Raw genomic sequence first — 16,955 nt, forward strand, 5'->3', positions numbered from 1 at the left:
GAAGAGACTCATAGAATCACAGAATGGTTTGGGTTGGAAGGGACTTTAAAGATCATCTAGTTTCAACCCCTGCCATGGGCAGGGACACCTTTCACTAGACTAGGTTGCTCAAAGCTCCCTTCAATTTAATATAAAATAAAATAAAACCAAACAAAACCATGTAAAAGGCAGCCACAACAACTGCAGCCCACAGGGGCACTCACATTCCTGATCAGTGGCTTAAGCACCAGCCTCTGAACTTGAGGTCCTCCTCAGCTTGGAGATATCTGCAGTCCCTCTGCTTCTGTTAGTGAAGTCCCCTGCATTGTCATTGTGATGCCTCTCCATGTCACTGAACAGTACCACAATGCTCAGTCCTGAGCCTTGGAGAGCACAACAAGCACCTTCTGTCCCTCCTGCCTCTGCTCAGCATAGCCATGCTGGCATATCTTTAAATCCAGGGCATCCACCCATTCCAGTGCCATGCAGCCTCGGTGGCCCAACACACCGCATTTTTAACGACAGCAGTGCTCCCTTTTTCTTTTGCAAATAACAGACATTGGCAAATTTATTGAAATACTTGATGGTTAACCTTACACTGAAATGATTCTTCAAACAACCGCAAGAAGGGGCAGTTTGCAGCAGTCACCGTGTTGGTGACGAGGTCTAAATTTCCTCCCCATGACCGTGAGTACTGATAGCTTGCACCAGCCAAAGCAAAGCCTGGTGAAAAGCAACCAACACCAAATAACCCCAGAATGCAAATATTCCTGTGATGCATGCACAAATGCAGGTGTTTGTGATCATTCTTAAAGGTCTTTTCCATCCTAAATGATCCTATGATTTGCAGAAGAAACACAGACATGAGTACTGGAATAAGTATTTCAAGTTTACATTTGAAACTTAATCACAAAATAATTACACGCTACCAAGCAGGGAAGGCTCAGGCCTTAAATTTTATTGTTGTAGATGAGAAATAAATCTGGCTTGTGATCGGCTGAGCACACTCAGGTAACAAATTAAAGCCACCCCTCTCGTTTTCCCCCTTTCCCAGCATGTGATGCCAAGGTTTTGGAACAACATTAAGTAACAGCTCATGAACCAAGATGGAAAACCCAGAGCAATGGCTATATGCTCTGTTGGCTTCTTGTGAAGTTAATTTTACACTTTGTGGGCCCTTAAGCTCCCACTCCTTAGAAGACTATTCAAAAGCAAAACTGTTACTTTCATGGCCATAATAAATAGTCCCGTACACCTCTGGTGAAAATGTTCAGCCTGAATGTAACAACCCACAGAAAATGGCTTCTGGTTTCAGAAGATGTGGCGACTGATGTCCACCGAGGAAAATGCTGGCATGGTTTGATCACTGCTGATTTCACATGTCAGCACATCTCCATGTTTAACCCAATGGTAGTAAATAGTTGCTGAATCTGCCGGAAGAGAGTTTTAAAAGTCATCTCTCGTATTGCCGATCTTATCCTTCAGGTTTGAACTCTGCTGGCTCCCAAACATCTAATTTTCAGTTGATGCCTCCAGCTGCAGTGTCTGTGCACCTCCCGTCAGAGGCTGGGCGTTATCTGCTCCTCTCCTCCTGGGTGGCACCAGGGAGCGATGGGACACAACTGTGGCTGATGGCCACACACTCTCTTGGCACACACTTACTTGAGTGCTGGCAATCCCGTTCCCAGCCTTTGCTGGCTGCTGCTGGGTGCATGGTGAAGCTGAGCAGGACCACGGGCACTGAGCTGTGGGCTGCTGGGGCCAGATTTAGATCTGCTCCACTGCAGGGGCAGCCACTTCTTCAGCATCTGAACTTCTCCCACCACCAGTAAAAGTGCTGAGCTTCAGTTGAGGTATATTAATTATCTGCAACACACTGGAAACCAACCCTCTGTTTCTCCCTTGCTTCTGCTTTCTAAACCACTGTGGGGGACATCCAAATGCTCGAAGCAAACACCAGAGCCCAATGGCTTTGCCTTCTCCAATGGCTTTGCCTTCGAGATGCCTTCTCCATCCCCGCCCCAGAACTTCCAGAAGCTGCAGCTGGCAGCCTTCACACCTATGCTGCTAATCAGCTGGAGTAATGGCATTTCAATCAGCCTAAGGAGAGATCTTCAAAGCATGAACAAGTTTTTGGGCTTGTCAGTGCCTAGCACAAGGTCTCCTACAGCTAAACCTGTACCTGATCCCACCAAGAACAGAAACCAGGGTTAATTTAACGTAGTAAATGTTGCTGTTAGTTCTCATTCGAGTCTCACAAGAATTTTCTTCACATCTCAGAACATTCAGTAGATTGCTTGTTAAAAGGGTAGAAAAAACTCATATAGGAACAATAGTTCAATATGGACCTTAGAGTTACTAAGTACAGTAGTTTCTCTTTTACAAATGAAAGTAGTGCTGCTGTGCTGGAGAGCACAGTGACATGATGGCAAGGAGAGCAGAGACTGGCTTTTATGATACTATTTACAGATTTTCCATTCTAAAAACTGCCGAGTTTGATTGAATATAAGATAGAATGTTTCTTCCATATACAAACTCGTTAGCTGATTAATTATTAAGGTGCTCAGAAGTGTGGATGAAGAGAGAAGTTACAGTAGATCAGTTAGGTTTTTGTCTATTTACAGACTGCACTTAGTTGCCTGCTGACACCAGCATCTTCCAAAGAAGCTGGAAGCAAAGTGGCCAGTTATGAATCTAATGCCACAGGAACTGTTGTTTTCTTCACAGCATCTTTGTCAGAAGGTAAAATAGTAGTTTCATTCCTTTTTTGTTAGCGAAGGTGGGTGCCCTTGCTGAGTCTGTGTAGCTGGTGGTGCCAGGCAGCACCACACTGTGAGACACCCTGATTCTAGCTCTCAACTCCTGTTCAACCCTTACCACCAGAATTTGCTGGTCTGCTGGGCAGCTGCCCCAGACAGGACTCACAGCACCAGGTTGGCACACTGAAATGCATTGTATGGGGTCTCCTAAGTACATGGAGTGCTCAGATTTACCCCGTGCAATAGAAGGGAAAAATTATGTGTGAGAAACCAAACAAGGAGAAATGCGCTTAGCAAAAACTTTGTCTTCTAATCGGAAAAAATAAAAAATCTCAAGTGGCCCATATTTGTAGGTCAAATTTCTTTCTCATTAACATTCTCAAAGAGTTGTTTTCTGTGTGATGGCCAAACTCTACCTCTAGTTTCATTCTCTGCTTACTGACGGCTGACCACGGACACTGCCTGGCATTGCTTCTCTCTATACTGCCTGTACTCACACAGGTGTCTCAGAGGAGCTCAAAGTTTGGCATTTTGAGAACGTGTCAAACCAAGAGGGTATCCGACCATAATGAAAATGCTGATTTTTTCCTCATCATTTTAAGATGCTATAGAAAAAAAAAAGAAAAGAAGTTAATTTGACTTCTGTTTGTGAACATAGCATGTACTGTCATCTTTCCCTCGTACATTTAAGTTTCAAACAGGTCCCAGAGATTGCAAGGCAAGAGTGTTAAGGCAGTATAAGAAACTCATTATTTCATTCACACCTCTTGATTCCCTTAAAGATATTTCTAAGGCATCAAAAGGGGCATGTGGTTTGTGCTTGCCTTTTCAGAAAAAGGCATTCGGTATAGTGTAAAAAACAGATGCTCAATGACAGACGGAAGCCACTCAGCCCTGGGCAATGGCCACACCATCAGAGAGGAACAGGAGATACAGTGGGGTTTCCCGGGTGTGGGTTCCTCACCATCGCTCCTTCTGGTACACTTCTGTTTGCACAATCTCACCAGGATGCTCAGATATGCAGGCCCCATTGATGTCATTGAGCTTGTTGTCTGGAAGATCCTCGGGTTTTGTGCAAAGTTTCAGTGCCCTGGAGATGAAGACATCCAAGTCAAATTCAGGGTCTGTTTCACTGTTCACCTCCGTGGGTTCTTTGTGGAGATGGTGAGGAGAAGACGGCAGGCTCTGTTCCTGAATCTCTGGAAGAGGACTGGGACACTCAAGACCCACCTGCGTGCTCTTTACCCACTGAGCAATCTCCAGAAAGAGGTTGGATGGTTCTTCTTCCAGCGATAACTCAGCTGTGGGTGCTATGGTTGCCCTTTTCCAGTGGGATAAATCTAAAATCAGTTTGGGCTCTGAGTAATGATGGGGCTTATTGTCTCTCCACAGCAATTTGTCCAAGTAGGAAGGTGACCCCACTTTGTAATCACATGATTTCCCACAATCGGCATCAAATACTCGGTCCATGGATGAGTGGGATAACTCCAAGAACCTCTCTGAACTGCTTTGTGAGTACTTCCGTGGATCAACTTGTGCTTCTTCAGCGATGGATTCAGACCCTGCCCGGGGGTCCCGCTGAACCTCATCCATGTCATGATATCTATCATGTCTCCATTCCAAATCAGAGGAGAGGCTTACGTGATACCTGTGAAAGACATGCTGCTGTTAGACAAGCAGACAATGGCTTCGTTAGAAACAGCGGTGCTCAAAAAGATATGCATGCTGCTGCTGCCATTCTTGCCTTTTTCTTGCTGATATATCACTCACCTACAAATCTCTTAAGTTCTCATTTATATTAGAGACCTTTTTCTTGCATGTTAAAAAAGGCAGAGGGGCCAAGTAATTTATCAAGAATCTGAGATGGACCAGTAGTGGGAATAAAAGCCCAACAACCCAACCAAACCGGCCCCTGCATTTAGCCCTTCATCGCCTTCCCTCTGCTTGCAATTAAAACATGATTAAAAACACTAATAAACTTTCCCTCATCCCACAGGCAAGTACCTGCAGTGAATGCTCCTTGTTTGTTGCCATAAAAGTAAAAAAAGACAAGCTTCAATCCCCACTGAGACTGGACATCACCAGTTTACTCTGATGTCATGACCAAGAGCACCCCTGAAAGGTCACCTTGCCAAGCACTAACTTCTCAAGCAAGTTGAACTCCCTTGACTGCAATTATAGACATGGTTTTCAAAGTGACATCTCATTTACTGGCTCCTAACTAAGCTGCCTTTAAAAGATATGTTATTCCAGGTATTTGGGCTCTATGTCCCCCCAATGACACACTCTTTAGGTGTCCCACAACACCCAGGCAAAATCATTTCTTGTCTAAAATACTCAGCTTGGGTTGCAAAATTTACGGCCCTATAGCAAATGTCCCCAGCTGGGTAGCAGGACCAATAGTCCAGGTCCTATCTTCTTGTATCACACCAAGAAAGCCGTGAGATAAAAATGTGACCTCCAGCAACTGATTTGCTGCTTTGGGGACTATGAGTGGCAGGGATGCTGGAGCTGTGGGGATACAGTGAAGATAAGATATCCTGAGAAAAGCCTCCACCTTTCCTCTTTACTTAATTTACCTGGTTGTCCCCCCCAGCCTCCATCCTCATACTTGTTCACTAAGGCAAAGAGATTAGTAATAGTGAAGACAAGGGATTTCTTTAGATTATTTTTTCAATGCTGGTGAAATACAGTGCATTAAGAAGGCAAGGGAATTTAATTGCCATGCAGAGAGGAACAATGCTGCAGACATCCTCAGCCAGCTCACCCCCTCAGCTGGAAAGAGCTCCATAAGAAAGTGGACCTAGTTAATTCTTAGCTGCTTATTTTGTCCTACCTGCTTTAGTACTGGGACTGGCTTAGTAACTGGGGTAATCATCTAGGACATGAGAGACCTCAGATCAAGGCTTTGATCTGCTCTGAACTTCCTGTACAATTTTCAGCAAACCATTTAAAAATCAAAACAATTAAGGATTGTTTTAAAAGACCCCAGATCTGTGGCCTCTGGGGCTTATGCACCTTGAAAAGTGATAAATATAGAGCTCCAGATCAGGACTAGTCCCCAAAAGGTACAAGAATTACATTATTTTATCACTTGTGTTATAGGGACAGAGGACAGAAAGAACCGTAACATCACAGATGTAACTCAAATGAAGACAATACAGGCTGTGAATAAAATCAAGAGCAGAAAGACACTCAGTAACCGGAACATGCAGATTCAACATCTGCTCCCTGTGGTAATCAATGGCGAACACCTCACTGGCTTCAACAAGGTGCCAGCTTGGGCTAGAATTCTGATATGGCATAAAGAAGGAAAAGGAGGTGTCTGCCATGTGTCTGGGACATGCCTGACTGAACCCAGTCAAAAGAAGGTCAGAGACTCACCAGTCAAGGTCTGTCTAAGGAATTTAAGCCAGTATCTGGTCTCTGGCCCAGCCTTGGGTACCATACCTGTCCCAGTTAGACATCTGGCTCTGGTTGGCTTCCATCAGTAAAATATCATCAATCTCATCCTCAATCCGGAATGGATGCTGAGACACTGGTTCATCCTCAGGGCAGGAATATGGACTCATGTAAGGATGCTGCAGACCCATCTCAGCTGTTAATCGATCCATAGGGTTAAATGTCAGTATTTTCTCCAGAAAATCAATAGCTGTGAAGCAGAGAGAAACAAGCTTACTAATTCCTCAAAAGCAATACCAGCTTCCTTTCCAGGATGAGCCTCATGGATCCCCCATAACAAATCCCCTCAAGGTAAGGAAGGAATTAAAGGTCACATCCTGTGTGCATCTAAAATGGGTACTTCTGTCCTTGCTGCATCCATCTTGCCCCCCATGGAAGCCGTGTGCTCGCAGTGCAGCAATCCTGCAGCCCCTGCAGGTGTCACTTCATCTGGCAACGCAGGAGAAACGACTGTGAGAGCATCACAGCGTCACAGCACAGGACATACATATATTATACTCGGTGCTGCAACCCCAGGCCAGAACACTGAGCTCATACCTCAAAAGGACCTTTGGGTGGCGTTGGGATTTGATTCCATGTTCTCAGATCCATTCGGCAAGCTCACTGCATTTCAGACAACTAATTTCACATCTTTATGCTCAACAGAAGCAGGATTAGATTTAAAGTGTAATTTTAAAAAGTCTTTGGTGTGACCAACACTATTAAATTATTTTTACTTATTAATATTTAAAGGATTCCAAGTGCCTAAAATTATTTTGGTAAAACTGCAGAGCATGGACTCTTTCTATGATGATAAAGGAGGAAATTAGGTTCAGTTAAAGTGGCTGGAATTAGATCTAAACATAGAGCGTTCATCGTGACTTCTTTGATGATTCCTTTTACTGAGGTTATGTGTATAGATCAAATCCTGTCATTAAAGATGTGGCTTATTCAGTTGATTCTTGGTGCATGGAAGAGTCCCTTAGAGTTCAGATAATACAAATAGGAGCAAGTTTTTCTTCAGTTACAACTTTGTATTTTACCTTCAGAAATATCCCTGTTAAAGATGTAACTGTGTGAATGGGACAGCTTCTTTAGGGGCAAAATCACTCAGCAAGGGTGGGCTGTACCCATGGCCTCAGTGCTTAAACATGAACTAATATCCAATTGCCTCCTACGACATTATTTCATTGCTTAGACTAATTAGGTAGGAAGGAATCAATAGCTTCAGAAGGTCACTGACTGCGGGCAAGAAGCGTGGTGGAACAATATATTATTAGTTATATATTACGATATATTACAGGTCAGAGAGGCAGGAAGATGTCAATGAATTATGTAAGGGGCACAGGTGACCTTTCTTCCTGCAGTAACGACAGGGAATAAATGCATTCCTGCTTGCCAGAGGCTGATACGGTCCCTGGGTAACCCTGGCCAACAGGTATCGTGTTGCCAAGCCCATACAGCAGATGTCTTACAATGTACAGTTAAGCCAGCAAACATAAGCCAGGCTTGGTCTAGACGTCTTCCCAAAAGCAGGTGGCCAGGTCCACCAGCCCGGTTTAAGCCTTGGAAGGAGCTCAGAAAAGGTGACGCACCCAGTCCACACTGATCAACTCTGGTGCCACCCTGCAAGCTCTCACTGCCTACAGAGCTGCTCCAGGCAAAAGTTCGTGTCCAAAAGCCTGTGGTTTGCAGCCTCCTTGCACCAACACACTGATTTTTTTAAGCTTTAGCCAAAGAAGGGAAGTGACTGAAGTGGTATCTAAGCATTGCAGGCTGCAACTGCCTGATGTGAGTGATGTCCAAGCCTTGGAGCACTCAGACAATGTTACTGTCTGTAGCAACCATCTCAGGAAGTTCAGATATTTGTGAAGTGAAAGCCTTTATCTCCTTGTACTACACAACTGCATTCTTGCAAAAAGCATACACCAAGAAAATGAACAGGTCTTGAAAATAACCTCTAGACTGAACCCTCACCGCTCAAGAAGAGACACAAGAAAGCAGAGATGCACCTTGAAAGTGTCTTGGAATACTCTTGGAAGACTACTTCCCCCTTATTTCTGTAGGAGCTACCTGCAAGAAAGCTACTGCATCATGAGTGCTGTCCTGCAGCCTACACCTTCCCTGCTGCAACGGTGAGCAGGACCTGGGGGGACAACAGTAGGGATGCCTGAGCTACAGGTGGGACCACACACAGCAGACCTCCAGATATTTAAATACCATTCACCAGTGTTCATGCAGTTGGCCTTAGAGCACAAGCCTTCCCCCCCGCCCTCCTTCAGGGAATTAGGTCTGAAAACATGGCAGCTGGAGGAAGTCCCAGGAGAAGGACACTGCCAAAGCCAGTGGCATGACAGTACCTTCGCTGTCCACTTCAGGGAGCAGCTTGCGCAGTGGCTTCCTCACTTCCCAGGTGCTGTTGATGAACGTGGGCATCACTTTGAGCAGCTCCTCTTTGTCTTCCTCATGGATAACAGGGATTGTCTCCAGAATAAGCTGCATCTGTTCCAGCTCGTGACCCCCTAAATGGGCAGAAAACAGGCAGTGAGGTGAGACCCAGAAGTCAAATTGAGGGGGAATGTGTGGTATTACCAACCACCCCTCTGAAATGAGTCATGTCACTGCAGCGCCACATCTCATCTCTCACCAGCCCCTCCACACTGACGCTTCCCAGCATTAGCCACTGCTCTTTGCTCCAAGGAAAATGCCCTTGCCACCTTCTTATGAACCAGGTGCAATGATGTCCCCAGGTCACTTCCCTGCCCCTCTGTTCCCATCCCATCTCCTGCTTGAGAGCTCGCCTTTTGGTTCTCCCCCTGTAGAAGAATGGCTGCAGAAGCGTGGCCTTAGAATCTCTGAAGACCTGCACAACCCAGCCCTGGTGTCAGAGTAGGCCTGCAATCAGAGTTGTGCTGAAGTTGCTGTGCTGAAGGCAACAAGAAAGGTAGCCTTGAGCTACTCTTGAATCCTGAGACCAAGTGACTATGTTGTGCCAACAGGCCGTGGCTGTAACGAGATACAGCTGCTGGGAAAGAGGAGCAGGGCCAAGAGAGACAGGGACCGTATGGGAAAATAGGGAGTAACAAACTACAAGGCTGAAGCACAGCAACACAATTAGCTACATGGATAGAATGCTTATTTCAGTCGTGATAATTGGGGGTGTGAGAACCGCGCGCGTTTAGAGACTACGAACCAATTCTATTTCTGCTTTACGAATATGCATGTGTATCGGTTCTATGTAAGTAGTGTTAGAAACTAATAAAGGTGAGCAGGATGCATAACTCATATTGAGCGTCTTCTTGACTCCGGCGAACCCTTCTCCCAACATCCCCCTACACAGCAGCACACAGAGCAGCTGCTCAGGCATGTCTGAGGCAGAGCTTCAGGTGAGGTGCCTCTGTCTGCACCCATGCAGGCTGTGCAGCCCCCAAAGCCACCACACCTCCCTCTCCCGCTCATGTTGGTGGGACTCCCAGCTGGGTCACCTCATTTTAAGGGTGAAAGAGTTAACCTAGATGATTTGCTTTCCTGGCATATCACCCTGAGGTTGCCAGGCTGAGCAGAAACTACCCAGCCAAAATCACAGAGGCAGGAGCTATTATCCATCGGTGGGCTCCATCCTGCCTGCTGGAAGAAGATGAATATCAGCTCAAAACTGACAACTCTAAGTAATGCCATGGCTGGGTTTGTTCAAAACCCCTAACAGCATTCCAGCTCACACGGCTGCAGCTGCGCAGTGCAGTGCCCAATGCTGTCACCACATGGACCTGCCATGCTGTGCTATACCAAGGAGCAAAGACCCTCTGTACAGCAGCAACAAAAAGTGCTGCCACAACCCCAACGGTAACAAGAAGATCGTGGACCCAGCTCCAGGGACCCCAAAGCTTCATCTTTAAATGAACAAGTGCCCAACCTCTGCGTTCTGCTAATGTGAAAGGCATTTTCTGAGCAACTCCTGCTGGCTCCTGGGCACCAAGTCAAGGCTCTGATGGTGACAATCCTCACAACTGCTATGAGCAATCATGTATTTTCAATCCTTTTCCTTCAGGACATATTTATCCATGCATCCCTAAGCCCCCCCGCTCAGGACTGGCTACCAGTGAGTGAGAGGAGAGAAGCAGCAGTGCCAGCGGAAGGAAGCCAACCACCTCATTAATGAACATTAATCTCATTCTTTAGCACACTATTGGATGTGACCAAGAGCTCTGCAGCTGATTTCCAGCTTCCTACGTGTACGGAGAAGCAGCCTGGCAGGAATACTGAGTCGTACTATTGATCTTCTGTCTGCCAGAAATGCCAGTTATAAATATTCTGTCATTAGAGGCAGGACTATCCATTCAGACAGTGAGCTGGCTGGGGCAGACAAACCAACAGGGATTTTTTGGCTACTGAATCCCTGCTGTTCAAGTCACGGATTCCAGGCCGCTTCACTGGCAAGCAGTGTTTGGCTGATCCACAGCAAGAGGAGTGAAGCTCATTTGTGGCACAGCACTTCTGAGGAGTCTGCAGGGAAGGTGGAGAGGCCACCTCATAGGGGATGGTAGAAACCATTGCTGGCTTGACATCCTCAGGCCATCCCATCCCTTTGGAGGTCCCTGGCACCTCACATGGGCTGCCCTCCCCAGCTCAGAGCTCCTGTGGGTCTGCAGGGGGTTTCCAGACTCACATCCCTGGAGCTGACCCCAAACACACCCATTCTGGGCAAGGTAGGTCCAAACGTCAAGGTTGGGAAAGGGTCACCATCCATCATGGCCTCATCACTCCAACACGGTTTGGTTCAATGCAGTCGTGGCCATTTTCACCCCAAATGGCAGAGCTCTGGGCCAAGACATGGCAATGAACTTGGACAACCCCAAAGCAACATTGACATTAGCACAGCTGATCACCATTGCACCACGCATCCACTCAGAACAAAGCCTCAGAAGAAGACAGAGCAATAGGAAAAGCAAAAAAACACAGAGGGACATCCTCTCAGTATCAACCCTAGGCAAGTTAATTCACTTTCCTACAGAAAAACTAATTTCAGGTCATTTAGAGGCTCACAGCATGGCTCCAGGAGAAACTAAAGATGACCATCAGGAAACAAACACCTTGTTAGTCAGGCTAATTCCCAAATTTCTATCAAAATTACAGGGTATTAAAGGTTGCAAAGGCTTCATGGCTGTTATCCTCTCAGTGCAGCTCCAGCCACTGCTCACTGAAGGTAAACGGCAGCTGAAAGGTACCATGTTTAGTCATATAAAGGAGCTGCTAATGCAGTGCTGGAAGGCTTGATTACGGCTCTCAGGAACCCAGTTCTCCACCATTATCCTCCATTTATGTAATTCCTAGGGACCTTCTGGAGGCATTAATATCTGAAAAGAAAAACGCAAACTACAGACAGAATAAACACAACGAGCCGTCGTCACCCAAGGAGAGAACGAGGAGCTCTGCGTCAAGTGCTGGAAAACAAAAGCCTTCCCTGGGCTTGCAACCAAGTCCTGGGTAAGCGCTCAAGCCCTGCTGGTAAATCCTCTGGGAGCAAGTACTGATCCCATGGGAAAAGCCACCATGCCACCTCCCAGCTCCCGGTCACAGGCGCAGCCCCACTGGTGAACCTCACAGAAATCCACGCAGACAGGCAACTTTTCTTTTTCTCTTATTTTCTCTTGCTTCCGCTGGCAGTGCTTTCAGACTAGCATCAGCAGCAGAGAGCAGAAAAGTCGCTGGAGGGAGCCGCAGCCGCGCAGTTACGGTCTTCCCCACACCGCTCGTGGTGGGGACCTCTCCAAAAGTCTGTGAACCAGATTTTTGCTGTGGGAGACCTGCTGCGCTCTGTTATCCAAACTTCTTGTGACCTCCCGGGGCTCTGCCAAACCCAAAGCTGCTCCTGCCACCGCACCCCCCAGAGAATGGGCTGCAGGGAGGGCAAGGGTGCTGTGGTCCCTCTTGACTGGGTATTATTAACTGGTGTAAGAGAGTGAAAGCAGTGAGTGACATCTATTCCTAATAACCAATCACCTTAATTTAACTGCGTTGCTTAACCACTCCAGATAGACTACTGAGTTAATTATATTGATTTATGCTAAGCACTCAATTTAAATTGTACTGCTGACGCATACTCAAAAAACAATTTATCCAGCGTAAGGCAATTACAAGAGGTTTGCAACTTTCTGGAAACTACACTGCTGTTATTTCCCACGAGGTGTTTGCTAGTGACCCAGGACTCTCTGAAAGCCTCGTCCTGCAGTGACAGGGGCTGCAGATGGCCAGGGGCAAACTCTTTCCAAGAGAAGAGGAGAAAAGCAAAAGCAAAAGATGAATGCATGCTGTCATGGAAATGTTTGCCAGTTTTAGCTCTTCTGAGGGGTTGGATTTTATTCTCCTCCTCTCTGGACACCAGAAGATGAAAGATGGTACGTGGCATGGGACAGCACAGGCACACTGCCCCACTGCCAAGGCTCCCACCCTGGCTCTTCTTTATTTACTGCTATGAGGGGAGGCCAGGAAAACAGGGCACAGGACCAGGACCTTCGCGTAACAACTGTACAGAGTATTTTTAAAGCAACCTGAAAGGAGTATCTATTTTGAGCCTCGGTTTTGATCCCCATCCTTTAAGTATCCTGCCATCATCTGGGGACGTATTAAGTGATTGCACAGGGCTGGAAAACAGAGAAGCAGGGACGCTCACAGCACACGTCTGGCTAAGCCCAGTCTGTGACCTGCCAAGTCCCATCTCCTGATATTTTAACCTGCTGCAGACTCTTAGGAAGCAACCTGCAAAGTAGGTTCCCATATGGCTGCTCTGGGGCACCCTGCCTGGGCAGCAAGGACGGGACTGACCTCGCTTGTAGCCACGTCTAACACCAGCATGGGCATTTCAGTGTGTTCCCCAGATGAGCAGAATTGGAAAAATAACTATTTCCAAGGCACAGTCAATCTCATGTAAGACAGACAGCTAACAGAGGCCGGATGAACACATCCTGGAGCTGCCTTTGCCTCTGCCTTGACCATGAATGGAGCTTTAAGGACCAGCTCGGATGCATAGGTGACAGACAGCTGGTGTCAGCCAATGTAACTTCTACCCTGGGGTCCACAAACAGTGACAAACCCAAACTGGGGCTGAGACGTGGTTAAGCAAGTTTGAAAAGCCAGCACAAAGATGAGTGCTTGGGTGCTATGGTAGCAATTGCCTGAAAAAGACCTGGACAAGTCAAGTCTTGTTTTGCTGTTTGACATGAGGAACAAATACGGGAGAACAGAAATTGACTTAAGAGTCCAGGAGGATTTGCCTGGGGCTCCAGCTACACCCAGTTTAATACAAGGCAGTGCACTGCTCTGGTCTTGTGCAACTCCTGCAGGACCAGGACTGCCATCTGCGCTGGGGTTTGCTTCTGCTGTGCTGGTTTACCTGCAGCTAGTTTGGGTCCAGTGCCCTGGACAGGCATCATCCAGTTTGCTTCCACCCAAAAAGCTTGGAGACTCTTCCACAGCACAAACCACAGCTTAGCAAGGGGAGGCGTCTGGCAGAGCTGCCTCAGGAGCTCACTCACGTGCAGCATCTCCCAGTGAGACCAGAAAATACCCTGCACCTGCAGGGACAAGTGTCATGTGGAGATGTCCCTGCTCCTGCAATATATCCCGAGGTAGCAGGAGCAGCCAGGTCTGATGTACGATTTCCAGAGCCGACATCCCTGGACTTGAAAATTTCGGGGAGAGGAAACCGAGGACAAGAGGAAGGAAGGAAAGTGAGGCAATTACAACGATCTTTTCAAAATTATACTGACTGTTTAATTTTCAGCTTTCACGAAAGAAATATGGAAGTTGTAAGTGGGAGTAGGGAGGGAGCAACAGAGCAGCTGCAATCAAGCACCGGCTGCAGAACTCCACAATGCACTGAAATGTTTGTGAAGAAAATGTCCTTCTCTATTATTAATGGGTCTAATTATTTATTTACACAACTCTGCGAACAGCTGCTCACAAAATGCGTTAAACCTTGTCATTCAAAACACTGATGGGAGATGAAAAGACAACCAAGGAGGAGCATTGCTGCAGACCTTGGGCAGGGCAGCTGCTTGTTCAACAGGCAGAGTGCCGCTGCTTCATTCCTGAATGAATGGTTCTGCACCCCAGCCTGGGAAGCCCAGCTTTGCTCCCGACAGTAGCGCTTTTGGAATTGTATTAAATAAAAATTTGCTTTTCAAGAACGTCAGAGTGGAGCTTCAAATGCTGCACTGGTAATTATGCACTCCTTGCCTCCTTGCACTGCGCCTTTACAACTCCAATACCCACTTCATAGAACAATCCTGGAAATGGCTGAAAATAGGTAGTGGCATTCAAATGTCTTCCCTCACAAAAAAAAAAATACCTTGAAGACACCAATCATGATTCACATGATCCACACCATAGAGTACAAATCTCCTGGGACAGGGCCACGTTATCTCCTGTCCGTATACTCCACCCTATTATATATTTTTAGAATCCTCCCTCACAACAAAAAGCTCTTATTTTCTGTTGGAAACTCAGAAACAGAAAAAAATGTTGTTATTTCATCAGAATTGTTCTTTCTTTGGCATTTTGCTTTCAGCAGGAGACCATCCCTGCCTACTGAGGCTCAGCACAAAGGCACGGTCGACCCTGGCCAGCCTCAGACACCCCACCAGCCGGTGGCTTCGCACTGGGTGCCATCGCACCCAATCCACCACACGTCCTTCCCAGACAAGCATAAGAAAGCTGAGTGAAAATCAAGATGGCAACTCTTCTTCCATCCCTAAAGGCCTGCCTGTATCAGAGGAGTTTGCACCAACCAAGGGACCCTCTAATAGGAGGGGCTGTCCAAGTGAAGTCTGCTCTGCAGACAGCTCTCATGTCTAATAACCAACCATAGGATCCCTGCAGCGATGCTGCAAGTATAGCTGTGGCTGGCAAGGAGAGGGGAATTCCCTCTGCCACGCTAGAAAGCCTTAGAATCAGGTAGCAAGGAAGGAGGGAGGAAAGAAACAAATGAATCAATGGGAAACAGAAACCTACCGGCAAAGAGCATCCTTCCGGTCAGCATCTCGGCCAGGATGCAGCCGGCCGCCCACATGTCGATGGCTTTGGTGTAGTTGTTTGGAGAGAGAAGGAGGCGGGGGGAGCGATACCATTTCGTTACTAAGCCTTCAGAAAGGTAACCCTGAAAGAGCAGAGAGAGAGAGGTCAGCAGCCTTGCAGAACTCCACTTCTCCCTGCCCGCTGTGGTCCCACCATCAGATCCCTGCAGAGAAACCTGCCCACCATGCTCGTGCTGCACTCATGGCAGACTGTGGTTGTATTATCTTGCAGGAAGCAAAGACACAAGACACACACCATTGGAAACAGAGATGCTTCAGTGCTCCAGGAGGCAAAGCACTTGCTGCTCCCAAAAAACTTATTTGCCGTTTGTCACCGCGGTAGTGAAACACCTTCTGCAAAAGGACAGGTGGCTTTAATAGCACAGATTTGCAGATCGTACCTGCAAAAGTTACTTCAGGTCACTGTTAGAACATTTACACCTATTATATAAATCCCAGTTCCACCGACTGAGACACGTTGTTTAATTATTTTGCTGGGTCACAGCTATAACACAGTAGTGCTTGAAGGAAGCTTTTCCCAGCTCGGTACCCCAAGCGCAGTGCTTAGATTTCCAAAAGTTACCGGTTTGCATCTTCTGCTGATTCCATCTCTAGTTAATCCTGCATCTATAGTCCCTCCATAGCTACCTAAACTGCTGGTAACAGCAAGCTACGTACTGCTGAATTCCCATGGATCCAACTCCCAGCACTGATGCTGAAAATTAATTTTTAAATGGCAGGAGCTCCCAGGGGAGCCCACATGGCTGTGCACAAACCCACAGCGAGCGCTGCAGGGGGATGTAAGACGGGAGCAGAGGTGCTACGGGGAGCACGCAGGGCTCCTGAGCGGGCAGCACCCAGAGGATTTGCTCAGCAGGATCCGGCCTCTCACAGAAGCCAGGCGAGTTCACCCCACCTGCATCCTTGGGATGCTGCTGCACTGAACCCCACTTTGGTCTGGGGCGTGTGCTGCGGATTGCAGATGAGCCCATGCAGCGTCTCACGGGGGTGAGATGTGAGATATGGTAATAAAGAGGAAAATGAAAGAACGGGCAGAAAAACAGATTTAGGGAGGGATATCACTACCATGTGGAAGGAAAGCCTCCTGGAGCAGCAGATGTCTCAAAGCATTGCCGAGTGGGTAACACAGCCCCACAATAGTTCCCAGCCAAGAATCTTGAAAATAAGATGCCGTGGGATAAGCAGGAATGCCCTTTGGTGGATTAGCTAGCTGATGCAGAGCTAGTAAACCCTGCCCTTTCTGCACCAAGCCCGAGTCTTGCCTAATAAATCGCCTCCCTCCCTCACCACCCAGCTGCTGGTGCCCTGGCATTGCCTCCAGCAGCCAGGCGGTGTGGGGCAGGTCCTCGTCCTCCATCCGACTTTGCTTGCAGTGAGGATGGTCAGTTGGGATGCTTGACTTGGTCTTAAAGGAGATGCCCTCAGCAGCACCTCATGGGACAAAGCCAGAGTGCAATCGTCTCTTTGGACTGCAGCCCTTCCGCACTCAGCAGCTCCCGCCGAAATCAAGGTGATGTGTTCAATCCTGCAAATAACGTTGGCATCATAAGGGATGTCCCAGTGCTCCCCACTTTGCCTGCCGGCCAAGCTCCGGATGCATGGGTGCCACATCGGGGCTGGACATGAATGGTTATTTCATCAGGATAATGCTGGAATATTCATAAGTGGCATTTTCTATATTAAA

General features: G+C 47.3%; 1 protein-coding gene across 8 annotated transcripts in view; it reads right to left on the minus strand.

Annotated features, from left to right (window-relative positions):
• Window positions 1-847: 847 nt before the first annotated feature.
• Window positions 848-16,955, minus strand: part of MAPK4 (mitogen-activated protein kinase 4) — a 46,586-nt gene continuing 30,478 nt past the window's right edge. For 7 of the 8 annotated variants that reach the window (XM_080371611.1, XM_080371609.1, XM_080371608.1 and 4 more), the window contains 4 exons: window positions 15,189-15,333; window positions 8,540-8,701; window positions 6,189-6,390; window positions 848-4,386 (listed from right to left, as the gene is read on the minus strand). In XM_080371611.1, coding sequence (XP_080227737.1) covers window positions 3,699-4,386; window positions 6,189-6,390; window positions 8,540-8,701; window positions 15,189-15,246 — 1,110 coding nt within the window. In that variant the 5' untranslated portion in view covers window positions 15,247-15,333 and the 3' untranslated portion in view covers window positions 848-3,698. The remainder of the gene's footprint in view (window positions 4,387-6,188; window positions 6,391-8,539; window positions 8,702-15,188; window positions 15,334-16,955) is intronic. The other variant, XM_080371610.1, reaches the window with a different exon arrangement.

The sequence above is a fragment of the Falco punctatus genome (assembly GCF_963210335.1).
Source record: "Falco punctatus genome assembly, chromosome: Z".
Lineage (NCBI taxonomy): Eukaryota > Metazoa > Chordata > Aves > Falconiformes > Falconidae > Falco > Falco punctatus.